The 19564-nt window shown below is 45.7% G+C and overlaps 1 protein-coding gene across 3 annotated transcripts in view; it reads left to right on the plus strand.

The window, feature by feature from the left end:
* Positions 1–19564, plus strand: part of RAB6A (RAB6A, member RAS oncogene family) — a 63182-nt gene that overhangs the window by 40493 nt on the left and 3125 nt on the right. The window contains exons 3-8 of one of the 3 annotated variants that reach the window (XM_082219621.1): positions 2788–2841; positions 5416–5529; positions 5590–5695; positions 13322–13433; positions 14326–14419; positions 17865–17931. In XM_082219621.1, coding sequence (XP_082075747.1) covers positions 2788–2841; positions 5416–5529; positions 5590–5695; positions 13322–13433; positions 14326–14419; positions 17865–17931 — 547 coding nt within the window. The remainder of the gene's footprint in view (positions 1–2787; positions 2842–5415; positions 5530–5589; positions 5696–13321; positions 13434–14325; positions 14420–17864; positions 17932–19564) is intronic. The other 2 variants (XM_082219620.1, XM_082219619.1) reach the window with 2 other exon arrangements.

Consider the following 19564-nt stretch of genomic DNA (forward strand, 5'->3'; position numbering starts at 1 on the left):
ACTTGTCAGAATTCATGCAGGAAGCAATCTTGTCCGTTTTGCTATGTTGGTCCCATAGAATACTTGGAGTCTTAGAGCAATATATGATTTTAGGCCAATCCCCATGCCTTAGGATATTCAGTCAAGCAGATGTTTGTCTCACTTTCTCTTCACCTTCATGGAAAAAGATCCCAGTTTCCCTGGCCAGCATATTAATGGCTTAAAGGGCAAAATTATTTAATGAGCTGTGTTCAGGAGACTATTAAGAGGCAATAGCCATCTTCAGATTTTAAGTGGCTATCGCTTAGATGATGGCACAAATTTGCTTTCTGTTGCTTTGGGTCCCAATTACAAGAAAAGGGCTTTAGACAAAACTTGAGAAACTCTTGCTTATGGTACAGGATGTTCCATGGCAGAGCAGACTGCCTCATAAGTTGCAAACTCTTTGAGGGGGACATCCAACCTCAACTTAAAACCTTTAGACTTGCCATGCCTTGGAACTTAAGATCTTATTACATGGAAAAGGGAACAGGTGGACAGATGATGTTATTGACTGTGCAGAAATGCCCCTTGCTTTGATAGATGTGAAAGTAAACTTGGAGTCCAGGAAATGGTCACTGTTTCTTTTCAGTTTTCATTAGAGGCAGTTAGTCCTCGGTGGATGCAATAAAGGTCTGACCTCTATATCAGAAGCTGGGATTGGGCGCTGTTCTTTCTTGTCTAGACCAGGTGGGAATGGGCTTCTGTTTGTTGTTCTCCTTCATTTTCCCCTTGGGAGATTCTGCTAGCTTAGCTGCTCCTTCCTGATAAAAAGCTATGTCTGAAAGGCTTCTCACCAGCCTGGGGCTCTCTAGGGTTTGGTGGTGGAAATAAGACAGCAAGCAAGTCAGTGTTGCTCAGCACCTAGACAGAATAACCCTCATACTGTTGTCAGTCACTAGAAAAATTAAGAAGATTGTATTTTAAATTTGTTGTGTGTGTATGTGGTGCATGTGCCTGCTAGCTGCTGTGCAGGACTTTAGCTGTTGCCTGCCAGTTATTATTAATAAACCGCCTTCAGGAGAACATTGGAACAGACTTGCAAATCAGTGCAGCATTTCCTACTGAGTGTCAGAAAAACTGAAGGAGATGAAATGGCACATTTTGTAGAGGAGGCTTCTCATAGCACGGAGAGCAAAAGGCTCCATTTTTAATTGCTAACAGTGTGCGCAGGTTTTTTCCATGCTTTGTAAATAGTCTCAAATTTTTATATATGAATCTCTGCAAACACGCATATACTCCTTGTCGAAGACCAAATTTTGCTGCTTTGGCAAGCATAGAAATGTCTATTTGTCTAGAAAGCCGTGCGGGGCCATATCATTTTGACCACCGTGTATATTTTTAGTGAATCCCACCCTTCATTTGCTTAATTCCAAAGAGATACCACATTTGGCAGAATGGAATGCTGCAGTGGTGTTTGGTGGAGACACAGGGATATATTAAAAGTCATGAGAAAGGGCAGATTAGCAGTCAGTCATATAATGGGGAACCTATGTGCCTGGGATCCTGTTCAAATCTTAAAGCAGACTTGTTGAGCATACAAAAGAAAAACAGTTGCTATAGCTATATTGACTACTCTTTGTTGGCTTGTCTTCTTCAGCAGCAGTCTTGGAGACGTATCTGGGCAAATAACGTATCAGATTCATGAGAATTGTCTTTTGGAGAGGTCGCTGAGAATTCTGTTGGATCCCATGCAGAAGTATAGTTCCCAGGCTTCTCTGGAAGAGGGTTTGACTTGTTAAAGTAGTTTAAAAGTTTGTGATGTAGATACACCCATTTTGGAACAGCTGTTTGTTCAGCTGGATTTGGCAAATAGGTGGAGCTTTGGATGTGTTTAGAACTTCCGTAATGAAATGCTGGAAATGAAATTAGCTGGAAATGACCAGACTTTTAAGTGTGTTCAAGAAGCTTCCATGGCCCATCTGGAAAACCTAAAATGGAATGGCGTGAATTATTAGCACCCAAAGTTGCTATGAAAGAAGGTGAATCCTGTTGCATTGGTCTCCCCGCCACCCACCCCTCCCAAGCTAATTTTCAGTGGGGAAGAGACCTTTCCTGTCCTTTCCCAGATAGGGTGTTGAGTATAGTCTTCTGCACGAAAGTCAATATGGCTGGAAGAAACATTGCCTGCTGCTCCTTTCTTTCCCCCCACCACCTTCCCTCTCTCAGGTCTAAAATTACCTTCATCAGTATAGCTTTCCCAAAGCACTCCAGCTTTACCACCACATGGTTTCCTTCACTTCTCCCTTGCTAGCTCTATTCTTCTAAATACTCTGAGCAGGGGCCAGATCACATCCATCTCCTGTATGGCACATAACACACTACTTGTGCTGTAACCTTTGAAATGGTTTTTGTGGAGGCAGAAAAACATAGGAGGATCTTCACTTTTGGGGACACTCCCCTTTGGGAAATCCTTTATAACTGTTTGCCCTCCCTTGTTGCATGTGCGTGTCTGATCATGCTTTTTAAAGGAAAGTTCAAGTCTTTTCCGAGCAGTTCCAATGGGTAAATTTCATGATCCATGGATTATTGTGATTGCATCCTTGTAGATTATTGCTGGGCGTTTACGTGAGATCAGAAATGAGTGTCTCTCCCCCCCCCCCATTGTTCAGTATTGTAGGAATAAGTGGCCTCGGCATTGTGGCCAATATATGAGGTATTTTTGTCCTTTCCAAATGGCAGGGTAGATCTTTGGTTTTGGGGAACACGACCTAAGCAACCTAAGAAAAAGTAACGTATTTGCTCACTGATGAAAACTTTGTTTTGCAGGCAACTATTGGCATTGACTTCTTATCAAAAACCATGTACCTGGAAGATCGCACAGTGAGTAAGACTTTTGTAGTAACTGGACTACTCTAGTCCAGGAAGCACATTCGCAATCTAAATGGAACTTAGGTCCAAATGCGAGAGCAGCCTGGCGTTCCAACCATGTCTGTATTGGGTCATGGCTGGAGATGTCCCTGTCAGTGCAAACTCTTCAGAATGCCATACGGCATGTCTACACTGGCTTGAAAAATGTATGGTTCAATGTGCATTTGGGGGCTTACAATTAGATCACACTGCTGTAGAACAGACTTTATGTGAAAACACAAACCTAGATCTCAGTGGAACACTTGTAGATTTTATGGGGCATTTTTCTACAGATTGGCTTTTTGTTTGCTTTGCAGATAAACTCGTTTAAGCCAGCTAGCAATTAACACAGTGAGCAAAAGCTGCCTTACTACCATAATTAGAGATGCAGAATAAGTAAGGTCTGTTCTTGGGCTGAGACAGGGAGGGGGAACCTGCGACCTCCAGATGTTGGACTCCAGTTCCCATCATTGGGTAGCATGTCCATGTCTAGGGATGATGGGAGTTGTAATCCAGCAACATCTGGAAGCCCCACAGCTTCCCCACTGCTGAGCCAGGAGGATGCAGACGTTTGCATTTTCCAGGTCTGTCACTGAACATAATGGAAAAGTGGTCCTCTTCTCCCTACATCTGTTTTTCTTTATTTGCAATATCTGCTGCTCTTTCTTCAACCCAAGCAATCAGAGCTGCTTGTAAGGAATAACATTTTACAGTGGTGCCTCGCAAGACGAAAAGAATCCGTTCTGTGATTCTCTTCGTCTAGCGGTTTTTTCGTCTTGCGAAGCAAGCCCATTGACGGATTAGCGCTATTAGCGCTATTAGCGGCTTTTAGCGGCTTATCTGCTGATCGGATCAGCTGATAAGCGGCTTAGCGGCTTAGAAAAAGGGGGGGGGAACCAGCAGGAACTCGCAAGACATTGTCGTCTTGCGAAGCAAGCTCATAGGAGATTCATTTTGCGAAGCACCTCCAAAACGGAAAACTCTTTCGTCTAGCGAGTTTTCCGTCTTGAGAGGCATTCGTCTTGCGGGGCACCACTGTATTGTTATTGTATTATTTATTTCTTAAGCTTATTGGTTGCTATATTCAAGAGCCTCAAAGCATAATATCAAAACATGAACTGTTAAAAAGCAGTTCCTTCACCCTCCTAACACAGGTCCTAACCATCACAGACAGCCATAAAAGAGAGGGGCTGGATGCCTGATTTAGAAGCTCAAATTTGGCTGTCACAAAAGGATGCTGTCCCTTTAAAAACACAAACACACACACACACACACACACACACACACACACACACAGAGCTTTCCGGTTTTTAATTTTATTGTACATTGTTTTTAATCCTTGCAACAACACTGTGGCAGCGGATATATATTGCCTTTTAAGTTATCTCATTATAACCCATCTTCTGTGATGGAGCCAAAGATGCTACGTTTTGTGCCTTCAGACCCATGCCCCTTTCAAGTGGGAAGCAGAAGGCAGATACAACACAAGGCGAGCTGATTTGGGCTTCACAAGTTGGTTGGTTTATATCACTTATTTCTTGTTCCTTCACCCAAAGGATGCAGGATGCTGTGCATAATAAATAATGCCAGACACATAACTTAATAATGAAGTTTGTTAAACAGTACTTTGACCAGCACATAATTGCCTCTCACATCTGAGAATGAAACAGCAGTGATACTCTCCCAATACCCAAGGACCCACGAGAACAAAAACGTTTTAACCAAAAAGCAGGGGAGCTTGCCTGCTCTCAGATACTACAAAGTTAAAAGGCAACCCCACTGTTTGCCACCTCTTGGTTCCATCTCTTAACATGGCAGTTGCTTTCCCCCAGGCTGGTGTATTAGGAAATGTATTGGCAGAGGTGATGTTCATGGAATCTAAATGGAATTTACTTGTAGCACTAGACCAGCGTCCAGCAGTGTGGGTGCCCCTGATGATCCTAGGCTTCTCACTGTCCCAAGCCCCGTTCCTTTCTGGGGTATTGCCAGATCGCTTTATGTGAATGTCCGCTATGAATGCTGGTTTCTTTGTGTTTTGACATGATCTTTTTAACCAAAATGATTCTCTCTACATGGCCGCTGGCTGGCGATTGGCTTTGCTGATGAAACCCATTTGATCACTGCTCAGCTGATTGTTTACAGCCACTGGTTCCTCATGAAAGATCCGATTTGGTCTGATCTTTCGGCCACCGTGCCCTTGGCACAAGAGAGGGTCCCTCTGCGGAGGGAATGCTTCTAAACCTTCCCCTGCAAGCTGCAGCAAGACACCCACTTCTACTGCCTGTGAAGGAAAGCTGCAGATTGGCGCTGCCCTCTGATGATTGGCAGCTGCGCAATCTGTTCCCTGCCTGCCAGAATGGGCGAGCCGCTGAAAAGTCCCGCCCTTCTGCTTCCGCTCGCAACCCTAAAGCGGTTCCTTCCATGCATGAGTTTTATATCATTTTTACTTCGCTTTTTTGTTCTTTTTTTTAAAAAAAAAGCAGTCAAAAATGGATTCATTTTTAGTGGCAGTTTGGCTTTTTTTTTTAATTTTCTCCCATCCCACAGATCAGGTTGCAGCTGTGGGATACTGCGGGTCAGGAACGTTTCCGTAGCCTCATTCCCAGTTACATCCGTGACTCTGCCGCTGCTGTAGTAGTTTACGATATCACAAGTAGGTATATTTTGCTCTGGCTTTGACTTTGTTTTTTTTCTTGCTTGTTTTGACTTGATTTCCGTTAGGTACGGTTGCAATTGTGGGACACAGCAGGTCAAGAGCGGTTCAGGAGCTTGATTCCTAGCTACATTCGTGACTCCACTGTTGCAGTTGTTGTTTATGATATCACAAGTGAGTGGGGGGGAAATTTCTGCATTTCTGGTACTCTCTGCTCTCCCTCCCCCCCTCTTTCTCTTTCTTTCTCACATCTATGCACACACACACATCTTCAAGCCTAGCTGTGCATGCCATACCACTTTCACCTGCTTGTTCCTCATTGTGGCATGAAAATTTTCTGGCTTGGAGCTTCAAGTGGGAGACTTTCTATTGTTTTTCAAACGTCTTGTGTGTAGGGACATGTTTTGAATTGGATTCACTTGAGCCGAACCTTGCAGCTAGCCGGAGCGTGCACCTGCAATGTGCATTGATGAAGAGTGTCTTTGAGCACGTGCAGAAAGCATTTCCTCACTGCTGGCCACACAAAATTAACGTGCACACTGGGGACTTCAAAGAGGAGCTCCTCCAGGCTTCACAAGCGAGACCCCTGGCACTCCTGATGTTCTAAATTTTAAGCACTGTCTCCTATACACAGCATTATATCTGCAAGATTCTCTTCTTGAGTGGACCGTGGTACGTTTGCCCAAAGGTGTGCTAGGGTTTTCACCCTTGAAGCAAAACCTCTACCTCTTTTCTGTTCCATTTTTCACTTCTCTTCCCCCACCCCCCACCCTGTGTGCCCAGAATTCCTGAAAAGCAAGCTGACCTCATCGCCATCTTAGTTATCTGCTGTTCTGTGGGTGTCACTGTCATGTGTTTGGCTTCTGCAAACTGTAATTCTCAAACTGAGCTTCTCCACTGAAGTCACCTGCTGATTGCTTCTCTGCTTCTCCTAATAGCTGGGGGTGAGCTCCCAGGATTGTGACACACACCCCTCTCATGTGCCACATTTCTTTCTTTCCTAATCAGTTTTGCTCTTTCATTTCCAACCGAGGTATGTACATCTTTAAGAACTATTTTTTTTTAAAAAAAAACCACCTTATCTTCACATGACAAATGAAAAACACAAGCAAAGCATTTTTTAAATTACAAAAACAAAAACGACTTAAGTTGCAAGAGAACCAAACTTTTTGCAGCTTCATCTCAAATCATCCTGTGTGGAACAAACAGATGGAATCAGAATTGTTGGCATTCGAAGATAAAAAAAAGCAAAATGTATGTTATTTAACCAGCCAGACTTCTCTTGAATGGCTACAACTAAAGTTCTTTGGGTTCTGATTATAGAATCATAAAATTGTAGGGTTGGAAGGAATCCTGAGGATTATCTAGTCCAAAGATCAGCAATCTTTTTCTGCAGGGGGCCGGTCCACTGACCCTCAAGACCTTGTGCGGGGGGGCAGACTATATTTTGAAGAAAAAAAATGTGAACGAATTCCTATGCCCCACAAATAACCCAGAGATGCATTTTAAATAAAAGCACACCTTCTACTCATGTAAAAACACCAGGCAGGCCCCACAAATAACACAGAGATGCATTTTAAATAAAATGGCACATTCTACTCATGTAAAAACACACTGATTCCCAGACTGTCCACGGGCCGGATTGAGAAGGTGATTGGGCCGCATCCAGTCCACGGGCCCTAGTTAATAATAATAATAATAATAATTTATTATTTATACCCCGCCCATCTGGCTGGGCCTCCCCAGCCACTCTGGGCGGCTTCCATAAAAACCAAAAATACAGTAAAATATCACACGTTAAAAACTTCCCAGGGTAGTTTGCCTACCCATGATCTAGTCCAGGGATGTCCAACACATCGATCGCGATCTACTGGTCAATCCCTTCTGGCTCTGGCCCCTCTCCCTGCACCGGCCTCTATTGTTACAGAAGGGAAGCTGGAGTTTAGAAACAGAGGCTGCTGTCATCTGGCTGGTGATTGTAAAGTTAGTGGCTGCTTCTGTTCCCCCCTCCCCCAAAAAAGCTCAACAACTTTGACCTGAACTCCTAAAAAATGGGGGTAGAGCACTGCCAGATTTTAATTTTGAAAGTAGATTGCAGTCTCTCTGGAGTTGGCCACCCCTGATCTAGTCCAACCCCCTGCAGTGCAGGAATATGCAGTAGTCCCATATAGGATCGAACCTGCAACCTTGGCATTATCAGCACCACGCTCTAAATCACCTGAGGCCATCCAAGGCATGCTTGCCTTGGATACTTAGATAGGCATCCCCCCCCAAAAAAAAACCACTTTATTGAAAATTTAAAAAACAAACACCTCATGTTTGTTAATTATTTTTAAGGTAAGCCAACGCAAGAAATTTCTTGGAATGAAATCTCCCCATCTCCTCCTCTTCCAAGCCCCCCAACTCATTTGTTTAGGTACGTTTCCTAGCCCTCAAGAAGGGCTTTAGTGGGGCGTGGGGGGAAGCTATTTCTTCCATTAATTTATTTTAGGATGCAAACTGTTGTTCAGGCAATCACTCCCCCTGCCCCAAACTCTTGAGCATACGTGTCATTCCTTGCTCAATATTTGCTATTTAAGTCCACGTCGGCTGAGTGAACTTCCTCTGTTTTTAAGTCTAGGGAAGCAGCCGGCCTCAGATAACCCCGGGTGGAAGTAGGCCAATGGAATCTCTGCAGCGGAAGCAGTTTTAACACTTAGCGCCTCTCTTGCTCACAACTGGGGAATGGGCTCAGTTCTCGTCAGATGAAGAATTGTTCAGGCTCTCTGCAGCTGACTACCCCCAAACATTGCCAAGAAATATCATGCCAGGACTGAGCCTATTTTCGTCTTGGATTTAACTGTTGCTTGCGTTGGATTTCAACTGCTGTGAGCTGCCTCAGCAGCCACTGTTTGCTAGGAAATAAAAATGTACCCAAAAAGGACTGAGAAAGATAAATCCACGAGCAGCAGCAAGGCTGTTGCAATCCTACTTTCAACCACTCATGTGCAATTGTCATTCTGTGCAGGGTGTGACAATGTTCTTCCATGCCCGACTACTTTCAAGCCCCCCTTCTCTCCTGACTTTTTGGGTGGAGAAAGGTTAGATAAAACGAAGTTCAGGGCTACGTTTTGCTTCATTCTCTCCAGACCTACATGCAAATTTTTCAGAGAGAAACACCGAAAGGCTGGTATTATTTCTACCCCCCCCCAAGAAACATGCAGATAACAAGCATACAGAAATATTCCTGGTTTTGTTCTCTGCCCAGTTTAATTTGTATGAACTCCATAGCTCAGCTATTCTGGAGTAATTTTCTCAACAATGCAAATTAACAAATAAGGAAGTTGGCAGTACAAATTCCTTTTTTTTTAAAGCTGAGGTCCGTGACCATCCTTTTATGGGGGCCTACAGACTGTGAATCAAGCATGTATTAATGGGAGAGTAGGTCGCAGTTTAGGGACGCAGGTGGTGCTGTGGGTTAAACCACAGAGCATAGGACTTGCTGATCAGAAGGTCGGCGGTTCGAATCTCCATGACGGGGTGAGCTCCCGTTGCTCGGTCCCTGCTCCTGCCAACCTAGCAGTTTGAAAGCACATCAAAGTGAAAGCAGATAAATAGGCACTGCTCTGGTGGGAAGGTAAACGGCGTTTCTGTGCGCTGCTCTGGTTCGCCAGAAGTGGCTTAGTCATGCTGGGCACATGACACCGGCTCCCTCGGTCAATAAAGCGAGATGAGTGCCACAACTCCAGAGTCGGCCACGACTGGACCTAATGGTCAGGGGTCCCTTTACCTTTTAGGTTACAGTTTAAGTAAGTAATAGGATATGGTTTATAGTCTCTGTGCATCCATATGAATGCCAACCTGACTTGCCACCTGCCCTGTTGGATGGCCCAGGAGGCAGAGTGCTGAGTCTGCCCCTTTTTTATCCACCTCAGCCATGAGGTGGATAAAAGGCTACATGGAAAGGCTACATGGTTTTATTTTTCTCCTATTTGCTTTCTTAGCCTATGTCCCAAGAAAGCTCCATGCAAATAGATTTGATTCATTCTCTCTCTTCCATAGGGTTATCCATCTCTGAACTGGGGCAGTGGAAGGAACTAGCAGGTCTCCCCCCCCCCTTTTTCTTTTTTTACAGAGGTTCCCTGTAATGCAGTTTGAAGAAGCTCTTTTCTAGGAGATAATACATGTTGTTTTTCTGTCACTTCAGGCCCACTTCCACTGGACGTGCTGACAATATTACTTCTGCTGCTGCTACTACTACTACTAATAATAATTTACACACCCTTCTCCCTAAGGTCACAGGGAGAGGTACAGTGGTGTCCCGCAAGACGAATGCCTCGCAAGACTGAAAACTCGCTAGACGAAAGAGTTTTCCGTTTTGGAGGTGCTTCGCAATACGAATCTCCTATGGGCTTGCTTTGCAAGACGACAATGTCTTGCGAGTTCCTGCTAGTTTTTTCCCTTCCCCCCTTTTTTCTAAGCCGCTAAGCCACTTATCAGCTGATCCGATCAGCAGATAAGACGCTAATAGCGCTAATCCGCTAATCCGTCAATGGGCTTGCTTCGCAAGACGAAAAAACCGCTAGACGAAGAGAATGACAGAACGGATTCTTTTCGTTTTGCGAGGCACCACTGTACAGCCATTTTAAATGCAGCACTGAAAACAATTTAAAACAACTTGCAATCACAGAAATAGTGTGGGACCCCAGGTGTCAGAGGTCATGGTGAAGTGGTGAATATTTAGTATTCACCAAAAACATTATAGGGAGGTTGCCAGATGCACCCTTGTGGGGATAGAGTTCCACGGCTTAGGGGCTACTGGGGGTGCCCGCTCACAGGCCACCTCCCTTCCCCCAGCTGTTGTGGATGGCAGAACTACTAAGAGGGCCTCCTCCGCTGAGCCAAACACCCAAGAGGGTCTGTAGAGAAGGAAGCAGTCTTTGCAATATTTGAACCTGAGTCATTTAGAGCTTTAAATTATCACGTGAGCACCCTGAACTGAGCCCAGAGACAAACTTGACAACCAGCGCAGTTCTTTTGAAATGGGTATTATGTTGGGAGTCATTCTGCAAAGAAACAGTAAAAACTTTTGTACCTTTAAGAACTGTTTCTGTAAGCTTTGGGCTGATTGAAACACCCACAAGCTTTGCTGTTTGTTGTTTTGTAATAAAACCTTTATTTGATTTGGTTTTACACTGGTCTCGTGGTGTCATAGATTCTGTCATCTGCCACCAGAGGAAAAACCCCCTCTAAGATATTATGTGAGATCTAAACAGAACTCCAGCCATTTTGAAACAATTAACGGCATTTTGAAAAAATAAAAAGTTTTGAAGTAGTCTTCAAGGCTAGCCCCACTGCAATAATCCAGTCTAGAAGTGTCTAAAGCAGGGCTCTCAAACTTTTTTCTCTGGGACTCACTTTCAGAATAATTTTTTCCCTCACACCAGGCCATTTTAAATAATAATATTAATAATATTAAAATAATAATTTATTTTTTTATTTATACCCCGCCCAACTGGCTGGGTTTCCCCACCCACTCTGGGCGTCTTCCAACGGAATATTAAAATACAATAATCTATTAAACATTAAAAGCTTCCCTAAAAAGGGCTGCCTTCAGATGTCTAATTGATAAGAAATACATTGGAAAAGGAAAAGAAACATCCGCTAGCAGAGCTTGAGTTATAACATAGAACACACTTTGTAATATGATCATGGAACATCCAGAACGTATAAAACAATGCAGCTACATAAGAACACGAATCACTCCCAAAATATAATTATATACGAGCCTCTTTCATATGAAAGTATGCATACAAACGCAATGAGAGGCGTGAGCTTGCAGTATCACTTTATGCTCTTGCTCTCATTTTGAAACGATACCTATCCACATTCTGCAAATAAATAAAAAAATATTTTGATACTATATTATACTATGCTAAACTGAAATCTTTAAATTTTCCTTTGATTGTCCTTGAACCTTCCAACCACACTTGCCATCCTGTCCTGTCACACCCTATACTTGAAGAGTTCAACTTATCCCACATCCTTATTCGAGAGATTGACTCAAATGCAGCTTTCAGATCAATGAAAGCTGTGTGTAGCACACCACCTGGTTTCCTAACATACCGTATTTTTCGCACCATAGGACGCACTTTTTCCCTCCTAAAAAGCAAGGGAAAATGTGTGTGCGTCCTATGGAGCGAATGCAGGGGGGGACGCAGACGGGAAAAGCCCCCAAGAGCCGCACACAAGCTCCGTGCGCTCTTGCGGGCTTTTCCACAGGAGGGAGAAGGGACTGACTGGCCGCATCAGTCCCTTCTCCCCCCTCCCAGGAAAGCCAGGAGAAGCCGTGCAGCCCTTTTAAAGTGCGCGCGGCTTCTGCCGGTTTTGCGGGAGGTGGGGGAATTCCCCCACCTCCCAGAAAAGCCAGGAAAGCCCTGCGCAGCGTCTCCCGGCAAGGAGACACTGCGCGGGGCTAAAGGGGAAGGCAAAACAGCGAGCGGGATCCATCCCGCTTGCTGCCTTGCCTTCTCCCATAGCCCCGTGCAGCCTCTCCTTGCGGAGATGCTGCGCGGGGCTAAAGGGGAAGGCAGAACAGCGAGCGGGATCCATCCCGCTTGCTGCCTTGCCTTCTCCCATAGCCCCGTGCAGCCTCTCCTTGCGGAGACGCTGCGCGGGGCTAAAGGGGAAGGCAGAACAGCGAGCGGGATCCATCCCGCTTGCTGCCTTGCCTTCTCCCATAGCCCCGTGCAGCCTCTCCTTGCGGAGACGCTGCGCGGGGCTAAAGGGGAAGGCAGAACAGCGAGCGGGATCCATCCCGCTTGCTGCCTTGCCTTCTCCCATAGCCCCGTGCAGCCTCTCCTTGCGGAGACGCTGCGCGGGGCTAAAGGGGAAGGCAAAACAGCGAGCGGGATCCATCCCGCTCGCTGCCTTGCCTTCTTCCATAGCTGCGCGCAGCCCCTCCGCAAGGAGAGGCTGCACGGGGCTATGGCTTCTTTAGCCCTGCGCAGCGTCTCCCGGCAAGGAGAGGCTGCATGGGGCTAAAGGGGAAGCCAAAACTTGGCTTGCTCCATAGCTGCGCGCAACCCCTCCGGCAGGGAGAGGTTGTGCGCACCCTGTACGCTGCTCTTTGGGGCTGGGGGGGAAAAAGATTTTTTTCTGGATTTCCCCCCCTAAAAACTGGGTGCGCCCTATGGTCCGGTGCGCCCTATGGTGCGAAAAATACGGTACTTATCTATAAAATGGGCTAGTACATGGTCTATAGTGGATCTGCCTTGCCTAAATCCTGCTTGCTGTTCGGCAAGAATAGCTTCATCAGTTATCCAATCAACTAGCTTATTGTGAAGATGCTTTGCACATAATTTGCTAATTGCAGCTGGCAAATTAATTGGTCTGTAACTAGCCAGATCGGACACAAGGCCCTTTTTGACTACCACTGTGGCCCAAACTTCAGGGAATTACCCAGCCTGCCACAGCCTTTGAGAACCACTACTAGAGCATGGAGTCCAGGGGCCAAGTCCCTTCTGTCCCAAAGGGGGCATAGCTGGCAAACCAGCTATATCTGGACAAAGACCTGATCCTCCAGTGTCAGGGTTGGACCCAGGAGTTACCCCCAAGCTGCAAACCTGCTCCTTATATGAGAGGCCGGCCCTGTGCAGAACCCGTCATCTCTGCACCACCCCGCCTGTAGTTTTCGACACACCAAAATCTTAATTAACCTCTGGCACAGGTGACAACCTGGTGCACCACGCGCAGGTGCTTTGAGAGTGATGGGAATGTTGTAAGGTGACTTTCCCCTGCTTGTTTACTTTTCCTTCCTAGATGTAAACTCATTCCAGCAAACCACAAAATGGATTGACGACGTCAGAACGGAAAGAGGTAGCGACGTCATCATAATGCTAGTAGGGAACAAAACAGATCTAGCAGACAAGAGGTAAGGCAGCTCATTCCTTGCCGTTGTGGCCAATCCGACCGGCTTTTATATTGAGAGAGTCTGTGCTGTGCGACAGTATAGGGCGGTGTATGATTTGGCCCCTGGGCTGTACGCAGCTCCACAGGTATAGGGCTGTAATTGGAGGCCTGAGGAGCTGAAGCCTGGAAAATATGGAAATCATAACATCAGTGCATCTTGAACTCACATGCTCCTTCCCCCACCCCACCCAATATTAGGATGTTCAAAAGGAGAAATGTAATGGAGCAGTAGAGATGATCTCAAGAGAAACATATGGTATTAAGAGGTTAACTCACGATGATTCATGTACCGCTTACAGCCAAAAAGAGGTGTGGGATATGAATTGACAGTTCCAAGGAGCACTCTTGAAGAGGGCAAACCTCCTCCAGAGAGTTAGGAAGATTCCTAGAGAAATGATTCATCTTTTCACTCCCTGCTCCCTTAAAAGGCATTTGCTCTTTCTCCCTTGCTCTCTCAGAGTGGCCTGGTGTCACTCCCAGCCTTCCTCCAAACACTAGCGCAACACCCACCTCTTCACTGAAGTTTTTGGCTTAGCCCACCAAGTCCTCAACCCTTCCTGAAATATGCGTCCCTTGTTAACTGTGTAAAAATCTGCAAAAGTATTCAATCCTTGAGTTATTGAGGGCACAGGGGGCTGTCTCCCTTGTTGGGTTACTTTTTAAGTGCATTGACAGTGCTATAAAAATGCAGGTCTTCCTTGTTCATGTTAATGTCTTGGACCACCTAAAATGTGGAAGCTGGTAGCGGTTCTGTAAATGCTTTTGGGGATGGAGGCGGCTGCAGGATGGGTAGGCAGTCAAGGTTGCAGGTGCCTGTAATGTCATCTTGGTCAGTGTGTTCCCTCTTTCTCCAGGCAAGTATCTATTGAAGAAGGGGAGAGGAAAGCCAAAGAGCTGAATGTAATGTTTATTGAAACTAGCGCAAAAGCAGGATACAATGTAAAACAGGTAAGTGGTGGGGAGGCAGCACCCCAAATTTTGGGGAGTGGGGTATATTCTTGGACTAAAGGAGTAAAGTCATGTTTTCAGCTTGAATAACTGCAGTCACGATAGAAAACTTGAGATCAGTTTGCAGAACATTCCCCGCTTTCATCAGAATGCTGTTTTGGATTCATTGGATGTTGGATTGCTTTGTCAAGTAGTCAGTCGTCCCACAGTAACACAGTCAAAACAACTATTTCCTCCAGTGTGCTCAACTATGCCAGAGTTAGGTCCACCCAAATGCTGAAAGAATTTTATGAACTGGCCCTTAGCATAGACTATTGGCTGGGAATGGGGTGGGGTTAAGAGTGGCAGATAAACTTAACAGGTAAAATAAAACTGAATACAGTGGTACCTTGGATCTCAAACTTAATCCGTTCTGGAGGTCCGTTCCAAAACCAAAGCGTTCCGAAACCAAGGTGCTCTTTCCCATAGAAAGTAATGCAAATTGTGTTAATAATAATAATAATAAATCTGTTCCAGACTTTTAAAAACAACCCCTAAAACAGGATTTTAACATGAATTTTGCTATCTAACGAGACTATTGATCCATAAAATGAAAGCAATAAGCAATGTACTGCCGTCACACAATCAGTCAATCAGTAGCTGAACTGGGTTCCACCCAGTCTCTCTCTCTCTCTCTCTCTCTCTCTCTCTCTCACACACACACACACACACACACACACACACTAAAAGAGCCGCAGAAACAAAAACGCAAAACAAATAGCAGAAACGGACAGATCTCAGCGTAACACTCAAAACGGAGCATGTTCGGCTTCTGAAAAAAGTTTGCAAACCGGAACACTTACTACCGGGTTTGCAGTGTTTGGTTTCCAAATTGCTTGAGTACCAAAGCGTTTGAGAACCAAGGTACCACTGTACATAATTCTTCTGGAGTTTTGGTAGGTGTATGTTCTGGGCTGGGTGTGCTTGCATGCCTTGTGTCCCCTTGGGATGGAACCTGACTTCCCAGGGGTTTATTGGTTTAAAGATCTCACAGCTGCCAAGAAAGGGTTGCAAGCCCCTATACCTGCTGCAAGTCTTGGAGAAAACTGGGTTGGGAGATCCGTTGAAAAGCTGGGGAGGCAGGGATCCTGGTTTTTTGGATATTGACAGAGGATGCAACACTAAATGATGTCCAGGTTCATGTTGAAAGATGAGGCTGCACCTCCGTCCTGTCACAGTGGCATTGCTTTGTGCTGCATAGAAATCCGTAGCCCTAGGAGACAAATAAAATAGGCACTAAACATTAGCAAAGGAACATTGGAGTGTGAAGACTGCGAATTCCTTATGCAGCTTTCTGGCTTTTTGTAACGTTTCCCTAATTGGATTTACTCTTGCATGCTCTGACTGGTAAATCCACTTTGACTTGACTTGCTTGCCAATTCCCTCTCTTTAGTTTGGTAATTTTGGTGGACAACCTTGCTCAGGACATAATTTTGTTCCCATCTTAAATATAAAGAAGTGATTACTGTATTTTAAAACGCCTGTTGTCAGCAGCTGGATTTAAATGCAGTAATCCAATTGGTTTCTGTCAAGTGACTCCGTTTTTAAAAAAGATTTCCTAAAGAAAAAAGTATGGTCTTTAAATACTGCAAAGGGGAGCCCTCTAGCACAGTCAGCAGGAGAAAGGAGCTAGGGGTAATATAATCACTTAAACACACCGCCAGGGCCTTGGAGTCCTTTGTTCAGGCAGGCAGCGGAAGCTGTGACGTTGGGATGAGCATAGGAAGATACAGACCAAGGTGTGTTCAGGCCTTTTCAGTATTCCCCACCACCCTTGGATTACTCAGTATGATTAACCCACTGGTTTTCCCCAGAGCAAGAATAATCCCATGAAATGGAATATTGGGCCAAACCTCAGAGCGCAGATTGAGATGCCACAGGCCATTAACCAGAGTAGAAGCTGCACATGGAAAGAGCTTGGGGGTGAAAGATTTGGGAATCCTAGTGGTGAGGTGGTTTGCTGCTTTCAAATAATAATAATAATAATTTATTATTTATACCCCGCCACTCTGGGCGGCTTCCAAAAGAATACAGTGGTGCCCCGCAAGACGAATGCCTCGCAAGACGAAAAACTCGCTAGACGAAAGGGTTTTTCGGTTTTGCGTTGCTTCGCTAGACGAATTTCCCTATGGGCTTGCTTTGCAAGACGAAAACGTCTTGCGCTTTTTTTTTTAAGCCGCTTGAAGAGGCGCAGTTGCGACGGACCGTGCTTTGCAAGACGAAAAACATCGCAAGACGAAAAGACTCGCGGAACAAATTCTTTTCGTCTTGCGAGGCACCACTGTATTAAAATACTGTGATACATCAAACATTAAAAGCTTCCCTAAACATTCAAACATTGTTCTTTTGATGGCCTCTTTGAGAATGAGAGGTCAAAGCTTTCTCATCTTGTTTTTTGAAAACTGAGTTTTGAAATACGGGTGTCGCCCAAGAAACTCTGTGCTGCCCACCCCTGGTTATGTGTGTCTGTATTAGCACTGCCCTTAAATGCCCAATTACTTGCATCCTGAGGACATCTTGACCTTTAGAGCAACTTCCTGGTTAAACAAAATTGTCTTGAATTCACTGATGAGCAGTTGCCCTCCTCTCCCATTGAGAAGGAGGTGCACTGAAGTTTCATCATGATGGTATGTGCTAGGCACCTCTTTTTGCCTGGATGCAAAACAGATACTGTATTTTTCCCTCCATAAGACGCACCTAGTTTTTAGAGGAGGAAAGCAAGGAAAAAAAATATTCTGCACAGAGCGTGTAAAGCGCGGCGATGCCGGAGCAACCGGGACAGGTGCTTTGCTTGCTTTACTGCGAGGCGGGAGGAGGGATGGGCAAAGTGAGAGCTGTGCAAAGCGGGACAGAAGCCATGTAAGCGGCTCTCACTTTGCTTGCTCCCCTCCGTCCCTCCTCCCGCCTCGCTGTGAAGCCAGCAGAGCAAGAGCCGCTGACACGCTCTTCGCAGCTCTCGCTTTAAAGCAACAAAAGTGAGAGCTGCGCAGAGCGCGTCAGCGGCTCTTGCTCTGCTGGTTTCACAGCGAGTGACGGACTGGAGCCATGGCTCCGGCTGCGGAGGCATCCCTCAGCTTGCGACTGCAGCGGCAGCCAAGGGATCCCTCTATCGTCCAGTGCATTCACTCCGTAAGACGCACAGACATTTCCCCTTACTTTTTAGGAGGGAAAAAGTGTGTCTTATGGAGCAAAAAATATGGTAAGTTGTGGGGGAGGCATGTATGACATTCTTTTGCCCTGTGCAGAATCACAGGCTTGCAATGTGGCCTTGGGAGTCTTTGAGCACAGGACCCTTTCCCAGTGCAGCTGCACGTATTGCAACAGATGCCTCCCTCTTGAATTGTTTTTTGTGTTTCTGATTTACTCCTTCTGTTTTCTTCTGCCCCAACCCCCTCACCCTTTCTAGCTTTTCCGACGTGTGGCTGCTGCCTTGCCTGGGATGGAAAGCACGCAGGACAAAAGCAGAGAAGACAGTATCCTTTTCAGCCCAGCATTTTCAGCCTGTGGATTAAGAAGGAGAGTGGGTGTCAAGGTCCATGGGATTGAAGAAAGCATAGCCTTCTGAATTGGGGAAGTACAAGTACAAAAAGAGAGCTCTTCAGAAGAGACTCGAGGTGGGGATTATCAGAAGCTTGGGTTGAGCGTTTTAACTTGGAATTGCAGTGCACAATGTGCAGGTGTGCCCACTGAAAACGATCCCTGCCAGCTAGCTGAAGCAACTGAGGTAAGCCCAAAGTCCCCCAAACCAGAGTTCACGAGTCAGTTTGCTTTGCAGGGAAATTGCCACTTGACCTCAAACCCAGTGATTGGGTCGACCAGGCCGTACGGTGTGAAGGAAAGTCCATTAGTTCAGTTGTCAATCACAGGTGGCTGTGGGGGAAAGTATAAGAAAACCCGCTTTCTGGTCCCACTGAGACCCTGATGAAGGTTGTTGGCATCCGTCTGTCTTGAGAGACTATGGAGTGGACTATGGGGTTGAAGTCGAACTGGAGAATCACAGCGTCTGCTGTGGCTGCAGAGACCAGTAATTTGTGATTGCTGAGTTCCATCTTTTTACTGCTTTGGTAGCATAGAAGTGACCCTCCCCAGGATGCACGCCTGGGCAGTGTTTTTGGAGGTTCTGGGCTGCCCAGATGACAAGACATGCCCCCCCCCCCGTTGAGATGGTACAAAGGAAAGCAGATGCCATCCTAGGGACTGCACTCTAGATTTGTGTAGGATTTACCCAAAGATGTCCCACAAGGCAGCGAGTACAGCTTTTTCTCTGACGAGGGTAGCAGAGCAGAAAAGGCATGATAACCCTTCATGAATTTATTTACCCCAAAACCCTAGTGACATTGTCGTTATTGCCCAATAGGTTAATGTCAGACGTCAGCTTTAGTCGACAGAGTTCAGTCTTCTAAAGTAAGGCGAGATCAGAGTGCACTTGTAACCGTGCCTCTTCTAGAATGTAGGTAGCTGCGGATTTCTGAATGGGCTAAGGAGAACTTTGGTCAGAGGCACTTTGCTTGTCATTCCTCTCCCCTGGCTACTGATAGCCACTTTAATCACCTTCCAGCCCTTCTGAATTGTTAGTTCTAGTCATGGCTGTGTGAATTGTTTGTTCTGATCAGACTGATAAAGGAGGCATTTATGATATGGTGGGTTAACACGACCTGCAGAGCTGGAAGACAAAGGTTCAAAGGTCCTTGCTTCTATTGCCACATGTGTGTCGTATTACCCACAGCATACAAAGCTTTTTAGCTTGTTTTCCCTTAATTAGATGTGTTCCCCCCTGCAAAAAGCCTCCCAGATCAAACTTACAAAGATCAGTAATAATGTAGATTCTGTCCTCAGGCTTACACTCTAAAACACACAACACAGAAGGAAAAGAGGTTGGGGAGGGAGGAGAAAAGAGAGCAAACCGGAAGGCTAGTTCTCAGTCACACTTGAGAGGGATACCCAGGCTTTCAGAGCTTCAGGAGATGGGTGATACTTCTTTCTGTGATGAAACCTCAATGAAATCAACACTTGCTGAAAATCAACGGAAGCTTCATTCCTCCTCAGTGTTGATGGTTACAAGCAAAAGGACGACCTTTTCAGACCCTGTGGCTTTCCCAAGCAGAC

This window comes from Podarcis vaucheri, assembly GCF_965113315.1.
Source record: "Podarcis vaucheri genome assembly, chromosome: 4".
In the NCBI taxonomy this organism is placed as follows: Eukaryota; Metazoa; Chordata; class Lepidosauria; order Squamata; family Lacertidae; genus Podarcis; species Podarcis vaucheri.